General features: G+C 45.2%; 1 protein-coding gene across 1 annotated transcript in view; it reads left to right on the top strand.

Annotated features, from left to right (window-relative positions):
* kifc1 (kinesin family member C1) overlaps positions 1-23,064 on the top strand; it is an 82,264-nt gene extending 59,200 nt beyond the window's left edge. Inside the window, exons 14-17 of the mRNA XM_072259426.1 lie at positions 1,873-2,012; positions 9,856-9,929; positions 19,089-19,164; positions 22,858-23,064. Of these exons, the coding sequence (XP_072115527.1) occupies positions 1,873-2,012; positions 9,856-9,929; positions 19,089-19,164; positions 22,858-22,911 (344 nt within the window). The 3' untranslated portion in view covers positions 22,912-23,064. The remainder of the gene's footprint in view (positions 1-1,872; positions 2,013-9,855; positions 9,930-19,088; positions 19,165-22,857) is intronic.
* The last annotated feature ends 4,864 nt before the right edge of the window (positions 23,065-27,928 follow it).

Raw genomic sequence — 27,928 nt, 5'->3', positions numbered from 1 at the left:
TGAAATCGAGCTCGCATGCACCACTTGTGCTGGCAGTTCATTCCGCACTCTCACGACCCTCTGAGTGAAGAAGTTTCAACTTAAACTTCTCACCTTACACTTTACACTCGTCCTACCCAAGTCATTGGTATCCACATGGACCACAATCTCTGGCTGTTCTGTAGGTCCTACCCTTTAACTTGGCACCTGACTCCCTCTGCAGAATCTCGTCACTTGTCCTACCCATGTCATTGGTACCCACGTTAGCCATGATCTCTGGCTGTTCTGCTTCCTACTGCAGACTCAGTCCAAGATGTCTTGGATCTCCACCGAGATGCAGCACAGAGCATCATAGGAATTCATTCCTGCCTGTGGCCATCAAACTTTACAACTCCTCCCTTGGAGGGTCAGACACCCTGAGCTAATAGGCTGGTCCCAGACTTATTTCATAATTTACTGGCATAGCTTACATATTACTATTTAACTATTTATGGTTTTATTACTATTTATTATTTATGGTGCAACTGTAACGAAAACCAATTTCCCCCAGGATCAATAAAGTACGAATATGACTATGATCCTGGCATCTGGGAGGCAATATACCATCTGGGAGTCTCGTTCCCACCCACAGAAGCTCCTGTCCATTCTCCTAACTGATGAATCCCCTATCACCACAGCTCTCCTCTTCTCTTCTCCTCCCCTCCCTTCTGAGTCACAGAGGCAGACTCGGTGCCAGACACCCGACCACTGTGACTTTCCTCTGTTTGGTCATCTCACCCTGACAGTATGTAAAGTGGTTTATCTGTTGAGGAAAATGGCCACAGGGCTACACTACACTGGCTCCTTAGCCCTTTTTCCCGTCCTGACTGTCGCCCAGTTTGCCGTGTCCTGCACCCTGGGTGTAACTAACTCTCTGTATGTCCTGTCTATCACCCCTTCAGCCTCTGAATGATCTGGAGCTCATCCAGCTCCAGCTCCAGCTCCTTGACACGGTTTGATAGAAGCTGCAGCTGGATGTACTCCTTGCAGTTGTCAGGGACCCTTGAGCTTTTCTCCTTTTCCAGCATTCTCTGACTGAAGCCTCGAAGAGCTTAAAGACTCAGGACCATCACTCTATCTCTGTCCACTCATGATGGCCGCTGCATTTGCCTCAGCTTCCCTTTAATTTGCTCTCACTGATCAATCCCAAACACTGACTGGTCGCTGGTTAGGGCTGTACTACGCTGCCGCGATCAGACGCTGCCTCTTTCTACTTGGTCAAATCTCCTCCTTTCAAATTTCTGATGTCCGAATTGGTCGCGAGTCAAAGCTCAGTTACTTCAGAAAAGATGCTCTCTATTCCTGGTAAATCTCCTCTGCACCTTCTCTGAAGCTTCCATGTCCTTCCTAATAATGAGCCGACCAGAACTGAGCACTCCCTAAATCTGTCTTCTCCGGCAATGAGGGTGAACCAGTGGGAGTGCAAAGACGTGGCAAATTACTGTGTCCAGTGTTGCTACTCTGACAATGCTGGCTAACCTGAATCACCCCAGAACACAGACTCAGCAAATGAATTATTTCCTCCTCAGTCCGTGGCCTGTGGCGTACTTAATGGTGCATGGCAAACTCTGTACCCTGCTGTTCCCACGTTGCAGTCACGGCCCTGTCCACCCAGGCTGGAAATCATCGGGGAAGGAGGTGAAGCAGAGCCCAGAGCCATTTCTCATCCTGACTCTGAGTGGTTGCAGCTTCCTGGGCACCTCCCACAGGTGATGTGTCCTGGCGTTTCCCTGCTCAAAGTACACGCCACTCAGCTCGCTTCAGGTACCCGTCTCCATTTTGCCTCCTGGAGCTGCCCCGGGCGACGTGCAGTGCTGGAGCTTCTGCTCACTCTGCTGTTTTACACTTTCCTAGCAACCCTGTGTCTAGTGGACTTGGCAGGCAGTGAGCGCCTGACTAAATCGCAGTCGAAAGGTGAACGCCTCCGCGAGGCTCTGGCGATCAACACAAGCCTCTCCTGCCTCGGACGTGTTTTCATGTCGCTCTCCAACAAGGTAAGGCACAGCGCGACGGTGGGTTGGGTTTGTTTGTCTCTCATCCGCCGGTCCAGTCTGGAGCGTTCCCTTCTCCCTTTCCCCTTGCAGACCAGCTTCACCAGGATCCAGGGCATGTGCTAAGATGAGAGATTCAACAAAGCTGGGTTGACTTCTCTGGAGTGGCGGAGGTGAAGGGGGGATCTGATGGAGGTTCATAAGATTAAGAGAGACGTAGACAGACGGTATCTTTACCCCAGGGTTGAAATGTCTAATTCCAGAGGGCATGCATTGTAGCTGGGAGGCAGAATTTCACAGGAGATGCGAGAGGCAAGTGTTTTTACACGGAGTGGTGCGTGCCTGGAATGCGCTGTCTGGGTGGTGGTAGAGGCAGAACATTAGAGACGTTTAGGTGTGTGTAGTTGAACTGTATGTGCTGCCCCAGCACCTGTGCAATCTCTTGTGTTTAGAGACATTTGGATAAGTACGTGAACGTGAGGGAGAGGGGTGGATACGGAGATTGTGCTGGCAGAGGGGATTAGTTTAGATGGCCCTCCGATTACTAATTTAATCAGTTCCACACAACATTGTGGGCCGAAGGTCTGTTCTTCCACTGTACTGATCTGTGTTTTCATGTTCCAAGGTCACAGCAACTCCTTAGCGTAAAGAATATTGTGTGGGAGTTTACCGATCTGTACTGATTATACTCGCTGTTTGATAGTGTGTTTGTAGCTGGGACAGTGGATAATTAAAGAACATTGTGTGGGAGTTTACCGATCTGTACTGATTGTACTCACTGTTTGATAGTGTGTTTGTAGCTGGGACAGTGGATAATTAAAGAACATTGTGTGGGAGTTTACCGATCTGTACTGATTGTACTCACTGTTTGATAGTGTGTTTGTAGCTGGGACAGTGGATAATTAAAGAACATTGTGTGGGAGTTTACCGATCTGTACTGATTATACTCGCTGTTTGATAGTGTGTTGTTTAGCTGGGACAGTGGATAATTAAAGAACATTGTGTGGGAGTTTACCGATCTGTACTGATTATACTCACTGTTTGATAGTGTGTTTGTAGCTGGGACAGTGGACGATTAAAGAACATTGTGTGGGAGTTTACCGATCTGTACTGATTATACTCACTGTTTGATAGTGTGTTTGTAGCTGGGACAGTGGACGATTAAAGAACATTGTGTGGGAGTTTACCGATCTGTACTGATTATACTCGCTGTTTGATAGTGTGTTTGTAGCTGGGACAGTGGATAATTAAAGAACATTGTGTGGGAGTTTACCGATCTGTACTGATTATACTCGCTGTTTGATAGTGTGTTTGTAGCTGGGACAGTGGATAATTAAAGAACATTGTGTGGGAGTTTACCGATCTGTACTGATTATACTCACTGTTTGATAGTGTGTTTGTAGCTGGGACAGTGGATAATTAAAGAACATTGTGTGGGAGTTTACCGATCTGTACTGATTATACTCACTGTTTGATAGTGTGTTTGTAGCTGGGACAGTGGATAATTAAAGAACATTGTGTGGGAGTTTACCGATCTGTACTGATTGTACTCACTGTTTGATAGTGTGTTTGTAGCTGGGACAGTGGATAATTAAAGAACATTGTGTGGGAGTTTACCGATCTGTACTGATTATACTCGCTGTTTGATAGTGTGTTGTTTAGCTGGGACAGTGGATAATTAAAGAACATTGTGTGGGAGTTTACCGATCTGTACTGATTGTACTCACTGTTTGATAGTGTGTTTGTAGCTGGGACAGTGGATAATTAAAGAACATTGTGTGGGAGTTTACCGATCTGTACTGATTGTACTCACTGTTTGATAGTGTGTTGTTTAGCTGGGACAGTGGATAATTAAAGAACATTGTGTGGGAGTTTACCGATCTGTACTGATTATACTCGCTGTTTGATAGTGTGTTTGTAGCTGGGACAGTGGATAATTAAAGAACATTGTGTGGGAGTTTACCGATCTGTACTGATTGTACTCACTGTTTGATAGTGTGTTTGTAGCTGGGACAGTGGATAATTAAAGAACATTGTGTGGGAGTTTACCGATCTGTACTGATTGTACTCACTGTTTGATAGTGTGTTGTTTAGCTGGGACAGTGGATAATTAAAGAACATTGTGTGGGAGTTTACCGATCTGTACTGATTATACTCGCTGTTTGATAGTGTGTTTGTAGCTGGGACAGTGGATAATTAAAGAACATTGTGTGGGAGTTTACCGATCTGTACTGATTGTACTCGCTGTTTGATAGTGTGTTTGTAGCTGGGACAGTGGATAATTAAAGAACATTGTGTGGGAGTTTACCGATCTGTACTGATTATACTCACTGTTTGATAGTGTGTTGTTTAGCTGGGACAGTGGATAATTAAAGAACATTGTGTGGGAGTTTACCGATCTGTACTGATTGTACTCACTGTTTGATAGTGTGTTTGTAGCTGGGACAGTGGATAATTAAAGAACATTGTGTGGGAGTTTACCGATCTGTACTGATTGTACTCACTGTTTGATAGTGTGTTTGTAGCTGGGACAGTGGACGATTAAAGAACATTGTGTGGGAGTTTACCGATCTGTACTGATTGTACTCGCTGTTTGATAGTGTGTTTGTAGCTGGGACAGTGGACGATTAAAGAACATTGTGTGGGAGTTTACTGATCTGTACTGATTATACTCGCTGTTTGATAGTGTGTTTGTAGCTGGGACAGTGGATAATTAAAGAACATTGTGTGGGAGTTTACCGATCTGTACTGATTGTACTCACTGTTTGATAGTGTGTTTGTAGCTGGGACAGTGGATAATTAAAGAACATTGTGTGGGAGTTTACCGATCTGTACTGATTGTACTCGCTGTTTGATAGTGTGTTTGTAGCTGGGACAGTGGATAATTAAAGAACATTGTGTGGGAGTTTACCGATCTGTACTGATTGTACTCACTGTTTGATAGTGTGTTTGTAGCTGGGACAGTGGATAATTAAAGAACATTGTGTGGGAGTTTACCGATCTGTACTGATTGTACTCACTGTTTGATAGTGTGTTGTTTAGCTGGGACAGTGGATAATTAAAGAACATTGTGTGGGAGTTTACCGATCTGTACTGATTGTACTCGCTGTTTGATAGTGTGTTTGTAGCTGGGACAGTGGATAATTAAAGAACATTGTGTGGGAGTTTACCGATCTGTACTGATTATACTCGCTGTTTGATAGTGTGTTGTTTAGCTGGGACAGTGGATAATTAAAGAACATTGTGTGGGAGTTTACCGATCTGTACTGATTGTACTCACTGTTTGATAGTGTGTTTGTAGCTGGGACAGTGGATAATTAAAGAACATTGTGTGGGAGTTTACCGATCTGTACTGATTGTACTCACTGTTTGATAGTGTGTTTGTAGCTGGGACAGTGGACGATTAAAGAACATTGTGTGGGAGTTTACCGATCTGTACTGATTGTACTCACTGTTTGATAGTGTGTTTGTAGCTGGGACAGTGGATAATTAAAGAACATTGTGTGGGAGTTTACCGATCTGTACTGATTATACTCGCTGTTTGATAGTGTGTTGTTTAGCTGGGACAGTGGATAATTAAAGAACATTGTGTGGGAGTTTACCGATCTGTACTGATTGTACTCACTGTTTGATAGTGTGTTTGTAGCTGGGACAGTGGATAATTAAAGAACATTGTGTGGGAGTTTACCGATCTGTACTGATTGTACTCACTGTTTGATAGTGTGTTGTTTAGCTGGGACAGTGGATAATTAAAGAACATTGTGTGGGAGTTTACCGATCTGTACTGATTATACTCGCTGTTTGATAGTGTGTTTGTAGCTGGGACAGTGGATAATTAAAGAACATTGTGTGGGAGTTTACCGATCTGTACTGATTGTACTCACTGTTTGATAGTGTGTTTGTAGCTGGGACAGTGGATAATTAAAGAACATTGTGTGGGAGTTTACCGATCTGTACTGATTGTACTCACTGTTTGATAGTGTGTTGTTTAGCTGGGACAGTGGATAATTAAAGAACATTGTGTGGGAGTTTACCGATCTGTACTGATTATACTCGCTGTTTGATAGTGTGTTTGTAGCTGGGACAGTGGATAATTAAAGAACATTGTGTGGGAGTTTACCGATCTGTACTGATTGTACTCGCTGTTTGATAGTGTGTTTGTAGCTGGGACAGTGGATAATTAAAGAACATTGTGTGGGAGTTTACCGATCTGTACTGATTATACTCACTGTTTGATAGTGTGTTGTTTAGCTGGGACAGTGGATAATTAAAGAACATTGTGTGGGAGTTTACCGATCTGTACTGATTGTACTCACTGTTTGATAGTGTGTTTGTAGCTGGGACAGTGGATAATTAAAGAACATTGTGTGGGAGTTTACCGATCTGTACTGATTGTACTCGCTGTTTGATAGTGTGTTTGTAGCTGGGACAGTGGACGATTAAAGAACATTGTGTGGGAGTTTACCGATCTGTACTGATTATACTCGCTGTTTGATAGTGTGTTTGTAGCTGGGACAGTGGATAATTAAAGAACATTGTGTGGGAGTTTACCGATCTGTACTGATTGTACTCACTGTTTGATAGTGTGTTTGTAGCTGGGACAGTGGATAATTAAAGAACATTGTGTGGGAGTTTACCGATCTGTACTGATTGTACTCGCTGTTTGATAGTGTGTTTGTAGCTGGGACAGTGGATAATTAAAGAACATTGTGTGGGAGTTTACCGATCTGTACTGATTGTACTCACTGTTTGATAGTGTGTTTGTAGCTGGGACAGTGGATAATTAAAGAACATTGTGTGGGAGTTTACCGATCTGTACTGATTGTACTCACTGTTTGATAGTGTGTTGTTTAGCTGGGACAGTGGATAATTAAAGAACATTGTGTGGGAGTTTACCGATCTGTACTGATTGTACTCGCTGTTTGATAGTGTGTTTGTAGCTGGGACAGTGGATAATTAAAGAACATTGTGTGGGAGTTTACCGATCTGTACTGATTATACTCGCTGTTTGATAGTGTGTTGTTTAGCTGGGACAGTGGATAATTAAAGAACATTGTGTGGGAGTTTACCGATCTGTACTGATTGTACTCACTGTTTGATAGTGTGTTTGTAGCTGGGACAGTGGATAATTAAAGAACATTGTGTGGGAGTTTACCGATCTGTACTGATTGTACTCACTGTTTGATAGTGTGTTTGTAGCTGGGACAGTGGACGATTAAAGAACATTGTGTGGGAGTTTACCGATCTGTACTGATTGTACTCACTGTTTGATAGTGTGTTTGTAGCTGGGACAGTGGATAATTAAAGAACATTGTGTGGGAGTTTACCGATCTGTACTGATTATACTCGCTGTTTGATAGTGTGTTGTTTAGCTGGGACAGTGGATAATTAAAGAACATTGTGTGGGAGTTTACCGATCTGTACTGATTGTACTCACTGTTTGATAGTGTGTTTGTAGCTGGGACAGTGGATAATTAAAGAACATTGTGTGGGAGTTTACCGATCTGTACTGATTGTACTCACTGTTTGATAGTGTGTTTGTAGCTGGGACAGTGGATAATTAAAGAACATTGTGTGGGAGTTTACCGATCTGTACTGATTGTACTCACTGTTTGATAGTGTGTTTGTAGCTGGGACAGTGGATAATTAAAGAACATTGTGTGGGAGTTTACCGATCTGTACTGATTGTACTCACTGTTTGATAGTGTGTTTGTAGCTGGGACAGTGGATAATTAAAGAACATTGTGTGGGAGTTTACCGATCTGTACTGATTGTACTCACTGTTTGATAGTGTGTTTGTAGCTGGGACAGTGGATAATTAAAGAACATTGTGTGGGAGTTTACCGATCTGTACTGATTGTACTCACTGTTTGATAGTGTGTTTGTAGCTGGGACAGTGGATAATTAAAGAACATTGTGTGGGAGTTTACCGATCTGTACTGATTGTACTCACTGTTTGATAGTGTGTTTGTAGCTGGGACAGTGGATAATTAAAGAACATTGTGTGGGAGTTTACCGATCTGTACTGATTGTACTCACTGTTTGATAGTGTGTTTGTAGCTGGGACAGTGGATAATTAAAGAACATTGTGTGGGAGTTTACCGATCTGTACTGATTGTACTCACTGTTTGATAGTGTGTTTGTAGCTGGGACAGTGGATAATTAAAGAACATTGTGTGGGAGTTTACCGATCTGTACTGATTGTACTCACTGTTTGATAGTGTGTTTGTAGCTGGGACAGTGGATAATTAAAGAACATTGTGTGGGAGTTTACCGATCTGTACTGATTGTACTCACTGTTTGATAGTGTGTTTGTAGCTGGGACAGTGGATAATTAAAGAACATTGTGTGGGAGTTTACCGATCTGTACTGATTGTACTCACTGTTTGATAGTGTGTTTGTAGCTGGGACAGTGGATAATTAAAGAACATTGTGTGGGAGTTTACCGATCTGTACTGATTGTACTCGCTGTTTGATAGTGTGTTGTTTAGCTGGGACAGTGGATAATTAAAGAACATTGTGTGGGAGTTTACCGATCTGTACTGATTGTACTCACTGTTTGATAGTGTGTTTGTAGCTGGGACAGTGGATAATTAAAGAACATTGTGTGGGAGTTTACCGATCTGTACTGATTGTACTCACTGTTTGATAGTGTGTTTGTAGCTGGGACAGTGGATAATTAAAGAACATTGTGTGGGAGTTTACCGATCTGTACTGATTGTACTCACTGTTTGATAGTGTGTTGTTTAGCTGGGACAGTGGATAATTAAAGAACATTGTGTGGGAGTTTACCGATCTGTACTGATTGTACTCACTGTTTGATAGTGTGTTGTTTAGCTGGGACAGTGGATAATTAAAGAACATTGTGTGGGAGTTTACCGATCTGTACTGATTGTACTCGCTGTTTGATAGTGTGTTTGTAGCTGGGACAGTGGATAATTAAAGAACATTGTGTGGGAGTTTACCGATCTGTACTGATTATACTCGCTGTTTGATAGTGTGTTTGTAGCTGGGACAGTGGATAATTAAAGAACATTGTGTGGGAGTTTACCGATCTGTACTGATTATACTCGCTGTTTGATAGTGTGTTTGTAGCTGGGACAGTGGATAATTAAAGAACATTGTGTGGGAGTTTACCGATCTGTACTGATTGTACTCACTGTTTGATAGTGTGTTTGTAGCTGGGACAGTGGATAATTAAAGAACATTGTGTGGGAGTTTACCGATCTGTACTGATTATACTCGCTGTTTGATAGTGTGTTGTTTAGCTGGGACAGTGGACGATTAAAGAACATTGTGTGGGAGTTTACCGATCTGTACTGATTATACTCGCTGTCTGATAGTGTGTTGTTTAGCTGGGACAGTGGACGATTAAAGAACATTGTGTGGGAGTTTACCGATCTGTACTGATTATACTCGCTGTTTGATAGTGTGTTGTTTAGCTGGGACAGTGGACGATTAAAGAATATTGTGTGGGAGTCAATCTGTACTGATTATACTCGCTGTCTGATGGTCTGTGGCTGCCTGTTTAAACTCTGCTTCCAGATCCTGTGCTGTTGCTGCTCGTAGCTATGACAGTGGATGATTGGACGATTCTGCTGGGCATTTGTGCAAGTGAAGTAGACAGTGGCAGCAGCGACTGACTACTTACAGGAGTGTGGTGCGGTGTGTTGGGGTCAGCCCCCTGCTCCCTGACACGTTCCCTCCCTGTGGACTCTTTACCAGGACAGCTCTGGGTGCTGGAGGGTTAGTCTGTGGCTGCGGGGACTGACTCTTGCAGGACTGTGGTGCGGTGTGTATTTTGGATGAATGTACTGACACCCCTCCCACTCGTTCTGTTTTCCAGGAGTCTCACATTCCCTACCGGAGCAGTAAGCTGACATATCTCCTGCAGAACAGTTTGGGAGGCAACTCCAAAGTGTAAGCTGTCCCCTCTTTGTACCTGTGGTGGCCATGTCCCACTGTTGCTGCACATGCTACAAATCCTGCCATTAACCCGCTCTTCAAATTCAAATCTCCAGAGTGAATCACTTCACACTTTTCCAGTTTGAACTCCATTCTGCCACGTCTCAGTCCAGCTTTACATCCTGTTAATACCGTCGTAACCTACGACACCCCTCAACCAACTTTCATGTCATCTACAAATTTGCGAACCCATCCTTTCACTTCCTCATCCAAGTCAATAAAAAGGAGCCCCAGAACAAACCCTGTAGAACCCCACTGGTCACAGGCAGCAAGCACTACACCGATACCACCATTCTCTGGGCAAACCAATTCTGAATACATGACCAAGTTTCTCTGGGTCCCATGCCTCAGGACTCCCTGAGAACAAAATCCGATTATACCATATCCATGGCTCTAACTTCACCTCTGCGCGTTACAAATCCTCATGGTGGTGAGGTGCAACCTCCCATGCTGACGATCCTGAATCCTTCCACAAATCCTGGTTAATCTAGTTTCCAAGAAGAGTTTGCCCACTACTGTCATAAGATTCATTGGTCTATAATTTTCAGGAGTATCTTTATTAAATTTCTTGAACAAAGAACTAACATTTGCCACCCTGCGATCATCTGGTACAGTTATATACCATTCTGGCCATTGAGGACGCAAAGTCATTGACAAAGGTTCAGCAATCTCTCCCCACGTTTCCCATGGGATATATCCTGTCCAGCACCGGAGACATCTCCCCCCCTTGTTTTCCATGGGGTATGTCCTGTGCAGACTTGGGGACAATAGACAATAGGTGCAGGAGTAGGCCATTTGGCCCTTCGAGCCAGCACCGCCACTCACTGTGATCATGGCTGATCATCCACAATCAGTATCCAGTTCCTGCCTTCTCCCCATATCCCTTGGCTCTGCTATCATTAAGAGCTCTATCTAACTTTCTTGAAAGCATCCACAGAATTGGCCTCCAGTGCCTTCTGGGGCAGAGCATTCCACAGATCCACCACTCTCTGGGTGAAAAAGTTTTTCCTCAACTCCGTTCTAAATGGCCTACCCCTCATTCTCAAATTGTGGCCTCTGGTTCTGGACTCCCCCAACATCGGGAACATGTTTCCTGCCTCCAGCGTGTCCAATCCCTTAATAATCTTATATGTTTCAATCAGATCCCCTCTCATCGTTCTAAATTCCAGTGTATACAAGCCCAGTCGCTCCAATCTTTCAACATATGACGGTCCCGCCATCCTGGGAATTAGCCTCATGAACCTCCGCTTCACTCCCTCAATAGCAAGCATGTACTTCCCCAAATTTGGAGACCAAAGCTGTACACAATACTCCAGGTGTGGTCTCACCAGGGCCCTGTACAACTGCAGAAGGACCTCTTTGCTCCTATACTCAACTCCCCTTGTTATGAAGGCCAACATGCCATTAGCTTTCTTCACTGCCTGCTGTACCTGCATGCTTACTTTCAGTGACTGATGAACAAGGACACCCAGATCTCATTGTACTTCCCCTTTTCCTAACTTGACACCATTCAGATAGTAATCTGCCTTCCTGTTCTTGTCACCAAAGTGGATAACCTCACACTTACCCACAATAAACTGCACCTGCCCACTCACCCGGCCTGTCCAAGTCATCCTGCATTATCTCAACATCCTCCGCACATTTCACACTGCCACCCAGCTTTGTGTCATCTGAAAATTTGCTAATGTTACTTTTAATCCCTTCATCTAAATCATTAATGTATATTGTAAACAGCTGCGGTCCCAGCACTGAACCCTGCGGTACCCCACTCGTCACCGCCTGCCATTCTGAAAGAGACCCGTTAATCACTACTCTTTGTTTCCTGTCTGCCAACCAATTTTCTATCCATGTCAGTACCCTACCCCCTATACCATGTGCTCCAATTTTGCCCACTAATCTCCTATGTGTGACCTTATCAAAGGCTTTCTGAAAGTCCAGGTACACTACATCCACTGGCTCTCCCTTGTCCATTTTCATAGTTACATCCTCAAAAAATTCCAGAAGATTAGTCAAGCACGATTTCCCCTTCGTAAATCCATGCTGACTTGGACCGATCCTGTTACTGCTATCCAAATGTGCTGCTATTTCATCTTTTATAATTAACTCCAGCATCTTCCCCACCGCTGATGTCAGGCTAACTGGTCTATAATTCCCTGTTTTCTCTCTCCCTCCTTTCTTAAAAAGTGGGATAACATTAGCTACTCTCCAATCCACAGGAATTGATCCTGAATCTATAGAACATTTGGAAAATGATTACCAATGCGACCATGATTTCTAGAGCCACCTCCTTAAGTACCCTGGGGTACAGACCATCAGGCCCTGGGGATTTATCAGCCTTCAATCCCATCAGTCTATCCAACACCATTTTCTGCCTAATGTGAATCTCCTTCAGTTCCTCCGTTACCCCAGGTCCTCCGGCCACTATTACATCTGGGAGATTGTTTGTGTTTTCCCTAGTGAAGACAGATCCAAAGTATCTGTTCGACTTGTCTGCCATTTCTTTGTTCCCCATAATAAATTCACCTGTTTCTCTCTTCAAGGGCCCAATTTTGGTCTTAACTATTTTTTTCCTCTTCACATACCTAAAGAAGCTTTTACTATCCTCCATTATATTTTTGGCTAGCTTACCTTTCTACCTCATCTTTTCTCCCCATCTTGCCTTTTTAGTTATCTTCTGTTGCTCTTTAAAAGTTTCCCAATCCTCTGGCTTCCCGCTTATCTTTGCTATGTTATACTTCTCTTTTATTTTTATACTGTCCCTGACTTCCCTTGTCAGCCGCGGTCGCCCCTTACTCCCCTTAGAATCTTTCTTCCTCTTTGGAATGAAGTGATCCTGCACCTTCTGCATTATTCCCAGAAATACCTGCCATTGTTGTTCCACTGTCATCCCTGCTAGGGTATCTTTCCAGTCAACTTTGGCCAGCTCCTCCCTCATGGCTCCATAGTCCCCTTTGTTCAACTGTAATACTGACACTTCCGATTTTCCCTTCTCCCTCTCAAATTGTAGATTAAAACTTATCATATTATGGTCACTACCTCCTAATGGTTCCTTTACCTCAAGTTCCCTGATCAAATCTGGATCATTACACAACACTAAATCCAGAATTGCCTTCTCCCTGGTAGGCTCCAGTACAAGCTACTCTCAGAATCCATCTCAGAGGCACTCCACAAACTCCCTTTCTTGTGATCCAGTACCAACCTGATTTTCCCAGTCTATCTGCATGTTAAAATCCCCCATAACAACTGTAGCATTACCTTTGCGACATGCTAATTTTAACTCTTGATTCAACTTGCATCCTATATCCAGGCTACTGTTTGGGGGCCTGTAGATAACTCCCATCAGGGTCTTTTTGCCCTTACAGTTTCTCAGTTCTATCCATACTGACTCTACGTTTCCTGATTCTATGTCCCCCCTCACAAGTAACTGAATTTCATTCCTCACCAACAGAGCCACCCCACCCCCTCTGCCAATCTGTCTGTCCTTTCGATAGGACATATATCGTTGAATATTCATTTCCCAGGCTCTGGTCCTCTTGCGGCCATGTCTCTGTTATTCCCACAACATCATACTTCCCAATTTCCAACTGAGCCTCAAGCTCATCCACTTTATTTCTTATACTCCGTGCATTCATATACAATACTTTTAATCCATTACTCCCCTCACCTTTCACATCGATTCCTATTGCTCTTGGCCATACTGTCTGATCCCTTCCTGAGCTTTCTGCCCCGTAAATTCTGTTGTCTTTCTTAACTTTCCTTATTCTTTCTTTCCCTTTAACTCCATCCTTATATTTCCTCTCCACCCCCACCCCCCCCATTACTTAATTTAAACATACCTGTGTAGCAGTGGCAAACCTGCCTGCCAGAACGCTGGTCCCCCGCCTGTTAAGATGCAAACCGTCCCTTCTGTACAATTCATCCTTTCATCCTTGCCCCAAAACAAATCCCAGTGGTCTAAGAATCTAAATCCCTGCTCCCTGCACCAGCTCCTCAGCCACACATTCAGATCCCCTATATCCCTCTTCCTGCCCTCACCAGCACGAGGAACTGGAAACAAACCGGAGATAACTATCCTGGAGGTCCTGCTTTTCAGCCGCCTTCCAAGTTCTGTGAAGTCACACTACAGAATTTCTTTCCTCCTCTTCCTGACATCTCTCCCTCTGTCTCCCCAGGGACGTCTATCCAGGTGTTTTTCTAAAGTTCCAGCTCAGGCTGTTCTACTCTGTTATTGGTGGATGCTGTATCAAAGTATTCATTAGGTCCTCTGCTACCTCCTCGAGCTGCAGGAGCTCGTTCCCTCTTCTATACCTGACTGGGCTTCCCCTCGCTTTTGTCATCCTGTTCTTCATGTACGTGTAGAACACCTTGGCATTTTCTTCAATCCAACTTGCCAGACGCTTCTCACGTTCCCTTCTATCTAAATCCTCTGGTCGCCTCACTACAGGAAGGATGTGGAAACCATAGAAAGGGTGCAGAGGAGATCTACAAGGATGTTGCCTGGATTGGGGAGCACGCCTTATGAGAACAGGTTGAGTGAACTCAGCCTTTTTTTCTTGGAGCGACAGAGGATGAGAGGTGACCTGATAGAGATGTACAAGATGATGAGAGGCATTGATCGTATGGATAGTCAGAGGCTTTTTCCCAGGGCTGAAATGGTTGCCACAAGAGGACACAGGTTTAAGGTGCTGAGGAGTAGGTACATCAAGGGTAAGTTTTTTACTCAGAGAGTGGTGAGTGTGTGGAATGGGCTTCTGGCAACTGTGGTGGAGTTGGATACGATAGGGTCTTTTAAGGGACTTTTAGATAGGTACACGGAGCTTAGAAAAATAGAGGGCTATGGGTAAGCCTAGTAATTTCTAAGGTAGGGACACGTTTAGCGCAACTCTGTGGACCGAAGGGCCTGTATTGAGCTGTAGGTTTTCTATGTTTCTGTGCTCTATCTCCATTCTCAAACTCCTTCCTAGCTACATTTTAACTCTCTAAGACCCTGTTCCTAAACTTCCAAGACCCCGTTCTTGCTTCCTAAACTGTAAGCTTCTTTCTTCCTTTGACAAGATGGTTGACATCTCTTGCTAACTATGATTCCTTCACCCTACCATCCTTTCCCTGCCTCAATAGGAGAAACCTACTCAGACCCCCCTGTAGGTGCTCCCTTAACAACCTGCACATCCATTGTGAGAGCTGTCATAGATCGGGGGAGTGTTTTGTGGGGCATCAAGCAGGATTTCCTGAGTGGAAACCATTTTAATTCCAGTCCCAGTCTCATTCTGACAAGTCAGACCATGCCCTCCTCAGGATGGAGCAGGAACACCTTGTTCTATCTTTTACATTTCTCTCATTTCTAATCATTTCTCCCCTTACTCTTCTCTCTTCTTTCATTCTCCACTTTGGATCACGTCTTAGCTCCTCTCCTCACCTGTCTATCACCTCCCTCTGGTACTCGTCTTCCTTCAGTCTCTCCCGTGGTCCACTCTCCTCTCCTATCGGATTCCTCCTCCTGTTGCCCCCTGTCGCCCCCCCCAGCTTTTTACTCCATCCCCCTTCTCCACCCACCTGTCTCCTAGTTTGTCCTCCTTCCCCCCCACCCCCTTCTTATTCTGGCTCTGCCTCCTTCCTTTCCAGTCCTGATGAAATAAACTATCCCAAAACATCAACTACTGATTCATTTCCATGGGTGCTGCCTGACCTGCTGAGTTTCTCCAGCATTTTGTGTGTGTTGCTGTGAACCCCCACATTTCCCTGGGTGCACCTTTTCCCAATTTATGCTCCCAGGCTCCTGTCTAACAACATGATAATATCCCCTTGCCAATTAAATACTTCCTCATAGCATCGGCTCCTATCCCTCTCCAATCCTCAGTGAGTTGCGCCCACCGAGAGTTCGGATGTCCCACGTGCCTCATTGCTTGGTACCAGGTGCAGAATGGCCTCTCCTCTCGTCGGCCTGTCTACGTATTGTGTCAGGAGTCCTAACAAACTCTGCCCCATCTGAACCTTTTCCGCCAAGGAGCTGCCATTGGTATTCGGGAAATTGAAGTCACACGTGACAACCTGTTACCTGTTTCCCAGAGTCTCTGCTGCTATTGGGTGGTCTATCAAATACTCCCAATGGAGTTAACTGCTCCCTTCCTCTTTCTGACTGCTGCCTCACTGACTCAGTAGAAGATCCCTCCACGACGTCCTCCATTTCTGCAGCGGTGGTTCTATCCCTGATTGGCAATGCCACTGCCCACCTCTTTGACCTCCCTCCCTTTAGACGTATGAAGCATCTAAAGCCTGGCACATCCAGCAGCCGTTCCTGCCCTTTCCTCTGTAACGGTCACAGTCTTGTAGCTCCATGTAGTGACCCACGCAGACTCTAAGTTCATCACCCTTGTTCCCGATACTTCACTTCAATTCATCCGCTGACTGCAATTTTGCCTAATCGCCTGCCTGTGCTTCCTGAGTCTCACTGCATACTGTATCCACCTGTACACCAGCCTTCCCAACCTCTGACCTATTGCTCCAGGTCCCATCTCCCTGTCAAATTCGTTTAAACCTTCCCCAACAGCTCTGGCAAACCTGCCCACAAGGACATTGGTTTTCCTCGGCTTCAGCTGTAACCCGTCCTTTGGGCTGTATCTTCCCCTGAAGAAGTCCCAATGATCTATAAATCTGATCCCCTGCCCCTGCACTGATTCCTCTGCCACTCATTCACCAGCCAGATCATTCTATTCATCCTCACTGGCACGTGGGGCAGGGGGCAATCCAGAGATTACCACCCTGAAAATCCTACTTTTCAGCTTACTGCCCAACTCCCTATATTCTCTATTCAGGACCTTTTTTTAACCTATATTGTTGGTACCAATATATACCCTAACTTTCAGATGTTCATCGTCTCCCTTTAGAAAGATGTTGACCCAATGCGAGATCATAAGAGACAGGAGCAGGATGCAGCTCTGTATCATGGCTGCTCCATTTTCCTCTTGGCACCATTCTCCAGCCTTCACCCCATAAGCACTGACATCTTGACCAATCAAGGACCTATCAATCTCTGCCTTAAATACACCCAGTGTCCCGGCCTCCACAGCTGCCTGTGGCAATGAATTCCACAGATTTCCCACCCTCCAGCTAAAGAAATTCCTCCTCATCTCTGCTCTAAATGGATGTCCCTCTGTTCTGAAGCCCTGTCCTCTGGTCGTAGACTCCCCCATAATAGGAAACATCCTCTTCACATCGACCCTATCAAGGCCTTTCGATGTTTGATAGGGTTCAACAATAGGTTTCCCCTCTCTCTCATTCTTCTGAATTCCAGTGAATACAGGCCCAAAGCCATCAAACACTCATTGTATGAGCCTTTGTATGACTCAACCTGCAAATTAACCTCATGGGGTCACTCAAGCTCTTTGCACCTCGGATTTTTGAAATTTCTCTCCCGTTGAGAAAACAGTCTATGCCTTTATCCCCCATACCAAAGTGCACTTCCTTCCCGTCACTATTCAATCTGCTGTTTCTTTGCCCATTCTCCAAAGCTGTCTAAGTCCTTCTGTTTCCTCAACACTGCACATTTTCCTCATATCTTCTGCAAACCTGTCCACAAAGCCTTCAATTCCATCATCCAAGTCATTGACGTGCAATGTAAAAAGAAGCGGAACACCAGCAGTCAATCTGAAAAAGCTCCCTTTATTCCTATTCTTTGTGTCCGGAACCCTTCCTGAATTTAGTGATTCTTGAAATGCTTCCACAGTCTCTTCAGCCACCTCATTCAGAACCCTGGGGTGTATTCCATCTGGTCCAGGTGATGAATCTACCTTCAGATCTTCAGTTTCCCAAGCCCCTTCTCCCTAGTAATGGCAACTGCACACACTTCTGCCCCCGACACTCTCAAACTTCTGGTATACTGCTTGTGTCTTCCACAGTGAAGACTGACACAAAATACTTATTCACTTCATCTAGCATTTCCCTGTCCGCCATTACTACCTCTTCAGCATCATTTCCAGTGGTCTGATATCCACTCTTGCCTCACTTTTACACTATATATTTGAAAAACCTTTGGAATCCTCTCTGATATTATTAGCTCTCTTGCCTTCATATTTTATCTCTTATGGCTTTTTTAGTTTCCTTCTGTTGGTTTTTAAAATATTCTACTTTTCCACTAATGATGTTCCCTGTCTTTGGCTTTTATGTTGCCATCGACTTCCCATGTCAGCAATGGTTGTGTCATCTTTCCTTTAGAATCCTTCATCTTTGAGATGTATATATCCTGTGCCTTCCAAATTGCTACCAGAAATTCCAGCTGTTGCTGCTCTGCCGTCATCCCTGCTAGTGTCCCCTTCCAAACAACTTTGGCCAATGCCTCTCTAGCCTCTGAAATCTCTATACTCCACTGCAATATCGAAACATTTCACTTTAGGTAGATAGATGAGTTACTGATCGCAAAGGAAATTAAAGTGTCATAGATTACAAATATTAGAACAGAAGTAAGAAAGAATAAAAATAATAATAAATTTCAAAAGTGCTTCCCTCTCAAATGGCAGGGTGAATTCTATCATATCATGATTGCTGTCTCCAAAGGGTTCCTTAAGCTTCCTATTCAAATCTAGGTCATTGGAGAGCACCCACTCCAGATAGCTGAGCCCCTACAGGGCTCAACCATGAGCTGCTTAAAAAAGCCATCTCGGCACTCTTTGCATCCAGCACCAACCTGATTTTCCCAATCTATCTGCACATTGAAATCCCCCAGGACCATCGCAACATTGCCTTGTCTAACTCCTGTTGTAACTCTCATCAGGGTCTTTATACCCTCGCTGCCTTGCAGATCTCTAGATCTGCCATAAAGAGCACATCACAGACCTTGGATCCATTCTGACTGCTCTAATTAGACAAAGAACGAGAAATCTGACAGTAATCTCAACCTGGCCTGCGCCTCTTCTCACAGAAGCCTCAAGCTGCCCCACCCTAACCCTGTCCGCTCGGACCCTGGACACGCCAGTTAAGCCTGACTTTTTTTTAATTGGCTCTTGCCAAGTGCCCATTATCCAAAACTATCTCCAGAATGTCCCGAAAATCTAGCATTAAACTCCATAAGTGACTGTCTCAGATCTGAATTGGATTGTAATTGGAACTTGTATCTTGCAGGCTGATGTTCGTGAATGTGTCTCCTCTGGAAGAAAATTTCAGTGAATCACTGAATGCCTTGCGTTTTGCCTGTCAGGTAGGCTAACTGTTCTCAGCTTGGGAGAGAATGTGAGTGGCAACGTGAGGTCTGTGGGCGATAGCAAAACTGGTAGGATGCAGAGGGTGAAAAGGTTACCAGGGCTACAACAGGATCTAGGTGAACAGGGGTACGGGCCACAGATCAATACTTCATTGATCCCAAAGGAAATGGCAGTGTCACAGAAGCATTACAAGTGCACAGGTATACAAATATTAAATGAGAAGAAAGAAAGAATTAAAAAATAAGTTGCCCTCTGCTCTGGCTATAGGTTGACTCATTACAGAGGATAAGAATGCCCTCATAGAGCAGCGCATTTAACTCTGACAAACTGATGTCATTGAGAGTTGTAGGGGTACAGGAATGTGTTTCTAATCAGTGAAGAAGGTGTATCGCTCACGGGCTTTGTCAATCAGAGCCCTGAGAACAGGTGTTGGCAACTCAAGATGTTGACATCCCAACCTTTGTGCTCCACAGCTGAACTACTGTGCATAATGTACTCAGTTCTGGTCGCCTCACTGCAGGAAGGACGTGGAAACCATAGACAGGGTGCAGAGGAGATTTACAAGGATGTTGCCTGGATTGGGGAGCATGCCTTATGAGAACAGATTGAGTGAACTCAGCCTTTTCTCCTTGGAGAGACGGAGGATGAGAGGTGACCTGATAGAGGTGTATAAGATGATGAGAGGCATTGATCATATGGATAATCAGAGGCTTTTTCCCAGGGCTGAAATGGCTAGCAGGAGGGCACAGTTCTCAGTTGGAAGTAGGTACAGAGGTTATGTCAGGGGTAAGTTTTTTTACATTCTGGCTACTACTTCTGGTTATCCATCCCATAGGATGATGATGGTTCCTTTCAGTCAGTCAGTGGGGTGGCACCCCACTCCTCAGAAAAGAACAGCGTGTGTGTGAATGGATTCAGGTGAGTGGGGGGTTCACAGGTCCAGACCTACCCTCTCGACATCCCCTCCCAGATCCAGCGGCACGGTGGGGTCCAAGACGGCTGGGGGAAGTTCTGTTGCAGTGAATGGCCAGACCAAGCTTCGATGCAAGGGATGCCCTTTTCACACTTCATGGCACGTGTTTGCTAGATGGCCGTTGACCCTACGAGAGGGTTCATCTGCCCTTTGACAGGTCTTGTTTCTCATCCTGCAGGGTGTCTAGCCACCCTCCTCAGCAGGCAAGCCTGAGGGGGGAGCCTGTTTAGTCACCGACCACCCGACCATGCGACAGGTAGTACTGTGCTCCATGGTACCAGTAGCACTCAGACGACTGACCTGACCAAGTTTTTTACATAGGGTGTCTAGGAATGGGCTGCCAGTGACGGTGGTGGAGACGGATACAATAGGGTCTTTTAAGAGACTCTTGGACAGGTACATGGAGCTCAGAAAAATAGAGGGTTATAGGTAACCCTAGATAATTTCTAAAGTAAGGACATGTTCGACACAGCGTTGTGGCCCAACAAGCCTATATTGTGCTAGAGGTGTTTTATGTTTCTATGTGACTAACCCGAGAGAGTGGAAAAGATCATGGTGAATGTGATTCTGAATCTCTGTGTACGGTGTGATTAATCCGGAGAGAGTGGAAAAGATCGTGACGAATGTGATTCTGAATGACTGTGTACGGTGTGATTAATCCGGAGAGAGTGGAAAAGATCGTGACGAATGTGATTCTGAATGACTGTGTACGGTGTGATTAATCCGGAGAGAGTGGAAAAGATCGTGACGAATGTGATTCTGAATGACTGTGTACGGTGTGATTAATCCGGAGAGAGTGGAAAAGATCGTGACGAATGTGATTCTGAATCTCTGTGTACGGTGTGATTAATCCGGAGAGTGTGGAAAAGATCGTGGTGAATCCGATTCTGAATGACTGTGTGCAGAAGAGATTTCCCATGTTGTTGCCAGCGATGTTGTGAGAGAGTTTGCGTAGGCTGGGGATGTTTTCCTGATGTGAAGGAAACTGATGAGCGAGCAGGAGAGGTTTCTGAAATGATGAGGAAATGTGGATGGGAGGGAAGCCTAAATCTAGTGGGCAGAGGTTTAAAGTGAGTTGGGAAACATTTGGCAGTGCTTAGAGGCTGTGGGGTGAAGGTGTTTGAGGTGACATTGGTATCATGGTTTCCCTACCACTGTCACAGTGGTATGGGGGTGAAGGTATTTGAGATGACACTGGTGTCATGGTTACTGTAACACCATTACGGTGGGGTGGGGGGTGAAGGTATTTGAGATGACACTGGTGTCATGGTTACTGTAACACCATTACGGTGGGGTGGGGGGGTGAAGGTATTTGAGATGACACTGGTGTCATGGTTACTGTAACACCATTACGGTGGGGTGGGGGGGGAAGATATTCGAGGTGACACTGGTGTCATGGTTACTGTAACACCATTACGGTGGGGTGGGGGGGAAGGTATTCGAGGTGACACTGGTGTCATGGTTACTGTAACACCATTACGGTGGGGTGGGGGGTGAAGGTATTTGAGCTGACACTGGTGTCATGGTTACTGTAACACCATTACGGTGGGGTGGGGGGGAAGATATTCGAGGTGACACTGGTGTCATGGTTACTGTAACACCATTACGGTGGGGAGGGGGGGGAAGATATTCGAGGTGACACTGGTGTCATGGTTACTGTAACACCATTACGGTGGGGTGGGGGGGGAAGATATTCGAGGTGACACTGGTGTCATGGTTACTGTAACACCATTACGGTGGGGTGGGGGGGGAAGATATTCGAGGTGACACTGGTGTCATGGTTACTGTAACACCAGTAGAACACTAGCAATGTCAGTTAATTTCTCACAGCTCTCTATAAGGAGCTTTTATGTTCATTTCCCCCCCCCCATCCCACCCCAGTGACTGTGTGGGTTTTCTCTGGGTGCCGTGATTTCTTCTCACAGTCCAAAGGCAAATGGATTACCAGGTTAGTTGGGCAGATGAGCGACGTGGGTTTGTTGGGTCAAAAGGTCCCATTCCCGTGCTGTTATCTCGGAATAAATTTATATGTCTGCCTGAGGAAGCTGTGGTGACTTTTCATCCAGCACAGAACATATCCTTTCAGCCCATAAAGTGTGCTGCCTAGCAACACACCAATTTAACCTTGGCCTAATCATAAGAGAACCTAAAATTACTGATTAACTTTGGACTGAGAGGAAACCAGAGCCCACACGGTCGCAGGAAGCAGGCAGAAATGTGCTTACAAGAAGGCACCAGCATTGAACTCTGAACTGCAACACCCTGAGCTGTAATCATCACTACCCTGCCGTGGGCTGTAACGTTTCACCGCAGTGGGACTGGTACACGGATTGGGGAGCTTCTGTCGGCATCTGGGTTGGATTGCAGGATGGAGGAGGGGTCAGCAGATCACTGAGGGTTTGCTGCAGCCTCCGGGAATATCTGAGGAGCTGGGCTCCACGTGGCTCACTGCACCTTTCAGCTGAGTTAGTGAGATTCTAGTTGCAGTGCTTCTAATCAGGAGAGATGAGATGACCTGCAGTCTAAGATTGCGCTGATATGCCAGGGATTATAGGTGAGGTGCAGAGTGTCTAACGTCTCCTGCCTGGGGAAACCCAGCCCCCCATATCTCCATCTTCCCGTCAGAACCTCAAAGACATTAAACTTGAATGTCATTGTCCATGAAGTGGGGAACAGGAATATTTCACCCTCTCTTCTGGTACCCATCCCTGTCTAGGTGAACGAGTGTGTGATTGGGACTGCCCAGGTGAACCGCAGACACATCATGTGAGTGAACTGGTACCCAAAGCCAAGAAATGTATCGCATCTTCAGTAACATTGAGTCTCCTCAATCGCTCTTTGCTTACCAGCTCTTGGGCTCTTTTCTTAATTACTATTTCAATCAATTTTGTTGGTATTTTAATCAATAAAGATGAATTTGTTATGTCAGCTTGTTTGTGTCTCTCTCTGCACACTGACCCTAACCCTGACCTCAGGACTAGCAGAGCATTTGGATATACTGAGTGTTCATGGCAGCCAGCTTCCTCCTCACGAATTTCTGGGCGGTTGTATGTGCAGATTCCAAGCTGCTTTGGTGGAAAAGACATGCTCAAATCATCCTTCCCTTGAAACACTGCACTCTGTTCTGAGGCACAACCTGTCCTGGGGGGAAGTTTCTGCAGGTTGCAGGTCCCAGCTCCTCATTTCTGCTGTGATGGGGTCCTGAATTACCCCTATTACTCCTCTGCTCCTTGTACAGCAGGCAGTGCCCACCCTGTGCCCTCTGCTCCTTGTACACGAGGCAACACCCTGTTGAAAATGAGTTACTAAATTTGACCAAGATGACAGGAGATTAATTTGTGAAGAAGGTATAAGGAGATGAGACTGCACGGCCTTGCAAAAGGGAGTATTGTTCTGTGAACTGAGAGATCGCTAAGGAACCCGGGAATTCTGGAGCACCGCAGGAAAGGTTGAAATGAAGGTTACAGTATTCGGAAACAAATACTTGCGAATGGTTGGGTATTAGTGAGATCTCATTCTGAGTCCTGTATTCAATACTAATCTTATTAACATCCTTGCTTAACGAACATATGATTAGCGGATTATTCGGCCCCCGGGGTCAGCAGAGTGTCCGGATGGGGGAGGGTAGAGATGTCTGGGTTTGGATCCCAGCCTGTACTGATGTGGCTGGGTATCGGTATTGGGACGAATGTCGAGGCCAAGTCACTGACAAACGAGAAAATCTGCAGATACTGAAAATCCAAAGCAACACACACAAAATGCTGGAGGAACTCGGCAGCTCAGGCAGCATCTGCAGAAGAGTAAACAGTTGATGTTTAGGGTAAGACCCTTCTTCAAGACAAGTTATCGAGTATATTTAAAGAAGAGGTTGATTGGTTCTTGATCACTGAAGGTGTCAAAGGAGAATGGGATTGAGAGGGATAATAAATAGAAACAGAAAAACCATAGAAAACCTACAGCACAATACAGACCCTTCGACCCACAATGCTATGCCAGACATGTCCTTAACTTAGAAATTACCTAGGGTTACCCATAGCTCTCTATTTTTCCAAGCTCCAGGAACCTATCCAGGAGTCTCTTAAAAGACCCTATCGTATTCGCCTCCACCACCTTTGCCAGCAGCCTATTCCACGCACTCACCACTCTCTGCGTGTTTATAAAAAAAAAAAAAAAAAAAATCTTACCCCTGACATCTCTGTACCTACTTCCAAACACCTGCCTTCTCGTGTTAGCCATTTCAGCTCTGGGAAAAAGCTTCTCATCATCTTACACACCTCTATCAGGTCACCTCTCATCCTCTGTCGCTCCAAGGAGAAAAGGCCGAGTTCACTCAACCTATTCTCATAAGGCATGCTCCCCAATTCAGGCAACATCCTTGTAAATCTCCTCTGCACCCTTTCTATGGTTTCCACATCCTTCCTGTAGTGAGGCGACCAGAACTGAGCACAGTACTCCAAGTGGGGTCTGACCAGGGACCTATATAGCTGCAACATTACCTCTCAGCTCCTAAACTCAATCCCATGGTTGGTGAAGGCCAATACACCGTATGCCGTCTTAACCACAGAGTCAAACTGCGCAGCTGCTTTGAGTGTCCTATGGACTCGGACCCAAAGATCCCTCTGATCCTCCACACTGCCAAGAGTCTTACCATTAATACTATATTCTGCCATCATATTTGACCTACCAAAATGAACCACCTCACACTTATCTGGGATATAACTCCATCTGCCACAAATCAGTCATGATGGTATAGCATAGCAGACTTGATGGGCTGAATGGTCTGAGCCCCACGTCTCAAGTTACAGCCCTGGCCATGCATGTACTGGATGCGAGTCGGTCGAGTCAGCACGGCCCAAAGGAGGCAGACCGGATGGGGTGGTCAGTACCAGTCAAGTTAGCACAGCCCAAAGCAGGCAGACTGGATGGGGTGGTGGGAGCAGGGACAGGATCTTGCATGTGTGAGGAGAGAGCTATCTGTCTAACTTGAGGTGTGTGCAACCCTTCCATTTCCTCATCCGAGTCATCTTTAAACATCACAAAGAGCAGGGGTACCAGAACAGAGGTGGAAATCAAATCATTAGAAAGAGGTCACGTAGGTAGAGGTAAGGAACTGCAGGGGTAAAAAGGCCCTGATGGGAGATCTGTACAGGCCCGCAAAGAGTAGTAAGGATGTGGCCTACAGATTAAAATAGGAGATGGAAAATGCAGGCCAAGAGGTTACTGGGGGTCCTGGGGGGCTTCAACATGCAGGTAGATTGGGAAAATCAGGTTGGTGTTGGGGTACAGGATTTTTTGGAGTTCCTGTAACATGCCTTTTTAGAGCAGCTCATGGTTGAGCCCATTAGAAGATCAGCTATTCTGGACTGAGTGTTGTGCAATGCACCAGAATTGATTAGAGAACTTAAGGTAAAGGGACCCTGAGGAGAAAGTCATCATAATATGATTGAATTCACCCTGAAATTTGGGAGGAAGCTAAATTCAGATGTGTCAGTATTCCAGTGAAGAAAAGGGAATTACAGAGGCCTGAGAGAGGAGCTGGCCAGAAATGATTGGAAAAGAATATTGGTAGGGATGAAGGCTGTGCAGCAATGGCTGGAATCTCAGGAAGCAATTCGGAAGGCACAGGATATACACAAAGAGGAAGAAGTATTCTAAAGTCAAGATGACACAGTCATGGCTAGCAAAAGAAGTCAAAGCCAGCATAGCCAAAGAGAGGCATACAATAGAGTAAAAATTAGTGGGAATTCAGAAGATTGGAAATGTTTGAAATCAACAAATGGCAACCAAAATAGTTGTTAAGACATTAAAGATGGATATGAAAGTAAGCTAGTCAATAACTAGATACATGAGATGTAAAAGAGAGGTGAGAGTAGATATTGGACCGCTGGAAAACGATGCTGGAGAGGTAGTAATGGGGGTTAAGGAAATGGCAGACACACTGAATAAGTATTTCGTATCAGTCTTCACTGTGGAAAACACAAGCAGTATGTTGGGAGTTCCAGGAGTCGGGGTCAAGAAGTGTGTGAAGTTACCAACACTAGAGAGAAGGTTCTTGGGAAACTGAAAGGTCTGAAGGTAGGTAAGTCACCTGGACCAGATGGTGTACACCCCAGAGTTCTGAAGGAGGTGGCTGAAGAGATCGTGGAGGCATTAGTAATGATCTTTGAAAAATCTAAGTTCTGTAATGGTTCCGGAAGACTGGAAAATTGCAAATGTCACTCTGCTCTTCAAGAAGGGAGAGAGGCAGAAGGAAAGAAACTATAGGCCAGTTAGTCTGACCTCAGTGGCTGGGAAGATTTTGGAGTGATTATTATGGAAGAGGTTTCAGGGTACTGGGAGGCACATGATAAAATAGGTTAGTCAGCATGGTTTCCTCGAGGGAAAATCTTCCCTGAGAAATCTGTTGGAATTCTTTGAAGAAATGACAAGCAGGATCAACAAAAGAGAATTGGTTGATGTTGTGTACTTGGATTTTCAGAAGGCCTTTGACAAGTTGCCACACATGAGTTTCCTTAACAAGGTATGAGCCCATTGTGTTACTGAAAAGATTCTAGCACGGATAAAGCAGTGGCTGATTGGCAGGAGGCAAAGAGTGGGAATAAAGGGAGCCTTTTCTGGTTGGCAGCCAGTGATTAGTGGTGTTTCATAGGGGTCTGTGTTAAGACCGATTCTTTTTGTGTTATGTGTCAATAATTTGATGATGGAATTGATGGCTTTCTTGCAAAGTTTGCAGGTGATATGATAGGTGGAGTGGCAGGTAGTTTTGAGGAAGTAGAGAGCCTGCAGAAAGGCTTATTCAGATTAGGAGAATGGGCAAAGAAATAACAGATGGAATACAGTGTTGGGAAATGTATGGTCATGCACTTTGGTAGATGAAATTAACGGGTTGACTGTTTTCCAAATGGAGAGAAAATACAAAAACCTGAGACACAAAGGGACTTGGGAGTCCTTGTGCAGGACTGCCTGAAGGTTAACTTGCAGGCTGAGTTCGTGGTGAGGAAGGCAAATGCAATGTTAACATTAATTTCAAGAGGACTAGAATACAAAAGCAAGGATGAGTGGTGAGGCCTCACTTGGAGTATTGTGAGCAGGTTTGGGCCCCGTATCTTAGGCGAGACTGGAGAGGGTTCAAAGGAGGTTCACAAAAATGATTGCAGGATTGAATGGCTTGTCAGATGAAGAAGTCTGTGTTCACTAAAATTCAGAAGAATGAGGGCCGACCTAATTGAAACCTACTAACAGTGAAAGACCTTGAGAGAGCAGATGTGGCGAGGATGGTAGAGTCTATGACCAGAGGACACGGCCTCAGAATAGAGGGGGATCTTTTAGAATGGAGATGAGGAGGAATTTCTTTAGCCAGAGAGTGGTGAATCTGTGGAATTTGTGGCCACAGACAGGTGTGGAGGCAAAGTCTTTATGTGCACTTAAGGTGGAGGTTGATAGATTTTTGACTCAAGGGCATGAAGGGATTCAGGAAAATGAAGGAGATTGGGACTGAGAGGGAAAATGGATCAGCCAGGCCTTCGGCAGTTGAACGGGGCAAGTGCGTGGAAGTCGGACCGTGAGGCAGCGGGAGTATTTAAAAGAGAGCAGATTAATGGAGCGGGTGACGTTGTAGCGGGCGACGGAGTAGAGGGAGACAGAGTAGGAAGGCTTTGGCTCCTGAGGCTTCGGCGAGCAGAGGCTGAGGAAGAGCTTCACTCCAAGTGAGGTAAGGCCGGGTAAGTTCCTTTAATAAATCTAATTACCTTAGGAGTAGGTAATGGAGGCAGCAGTTAGGGCAGTCG

The sequence above is a fragment of the Mobula birostris genome, chromosome 5, assembly GCF_030028105.1.
Source record: "Mobula birostris isolate sMobBir1 chromosome 5, sMobBir1.hap1, whole genome shotgun sequence".
Lineage (NCBI taxonomy): Eukaryota > Metazoa > Chordata > Chondrichthyes > Myliobatiformes > Myliobatidae > Mobula > Mobula birostris.
Note: the sequence above shows the minus strand (reverse complement) of the source record. Positions and strands in the feature narration are given on the sequence as shown.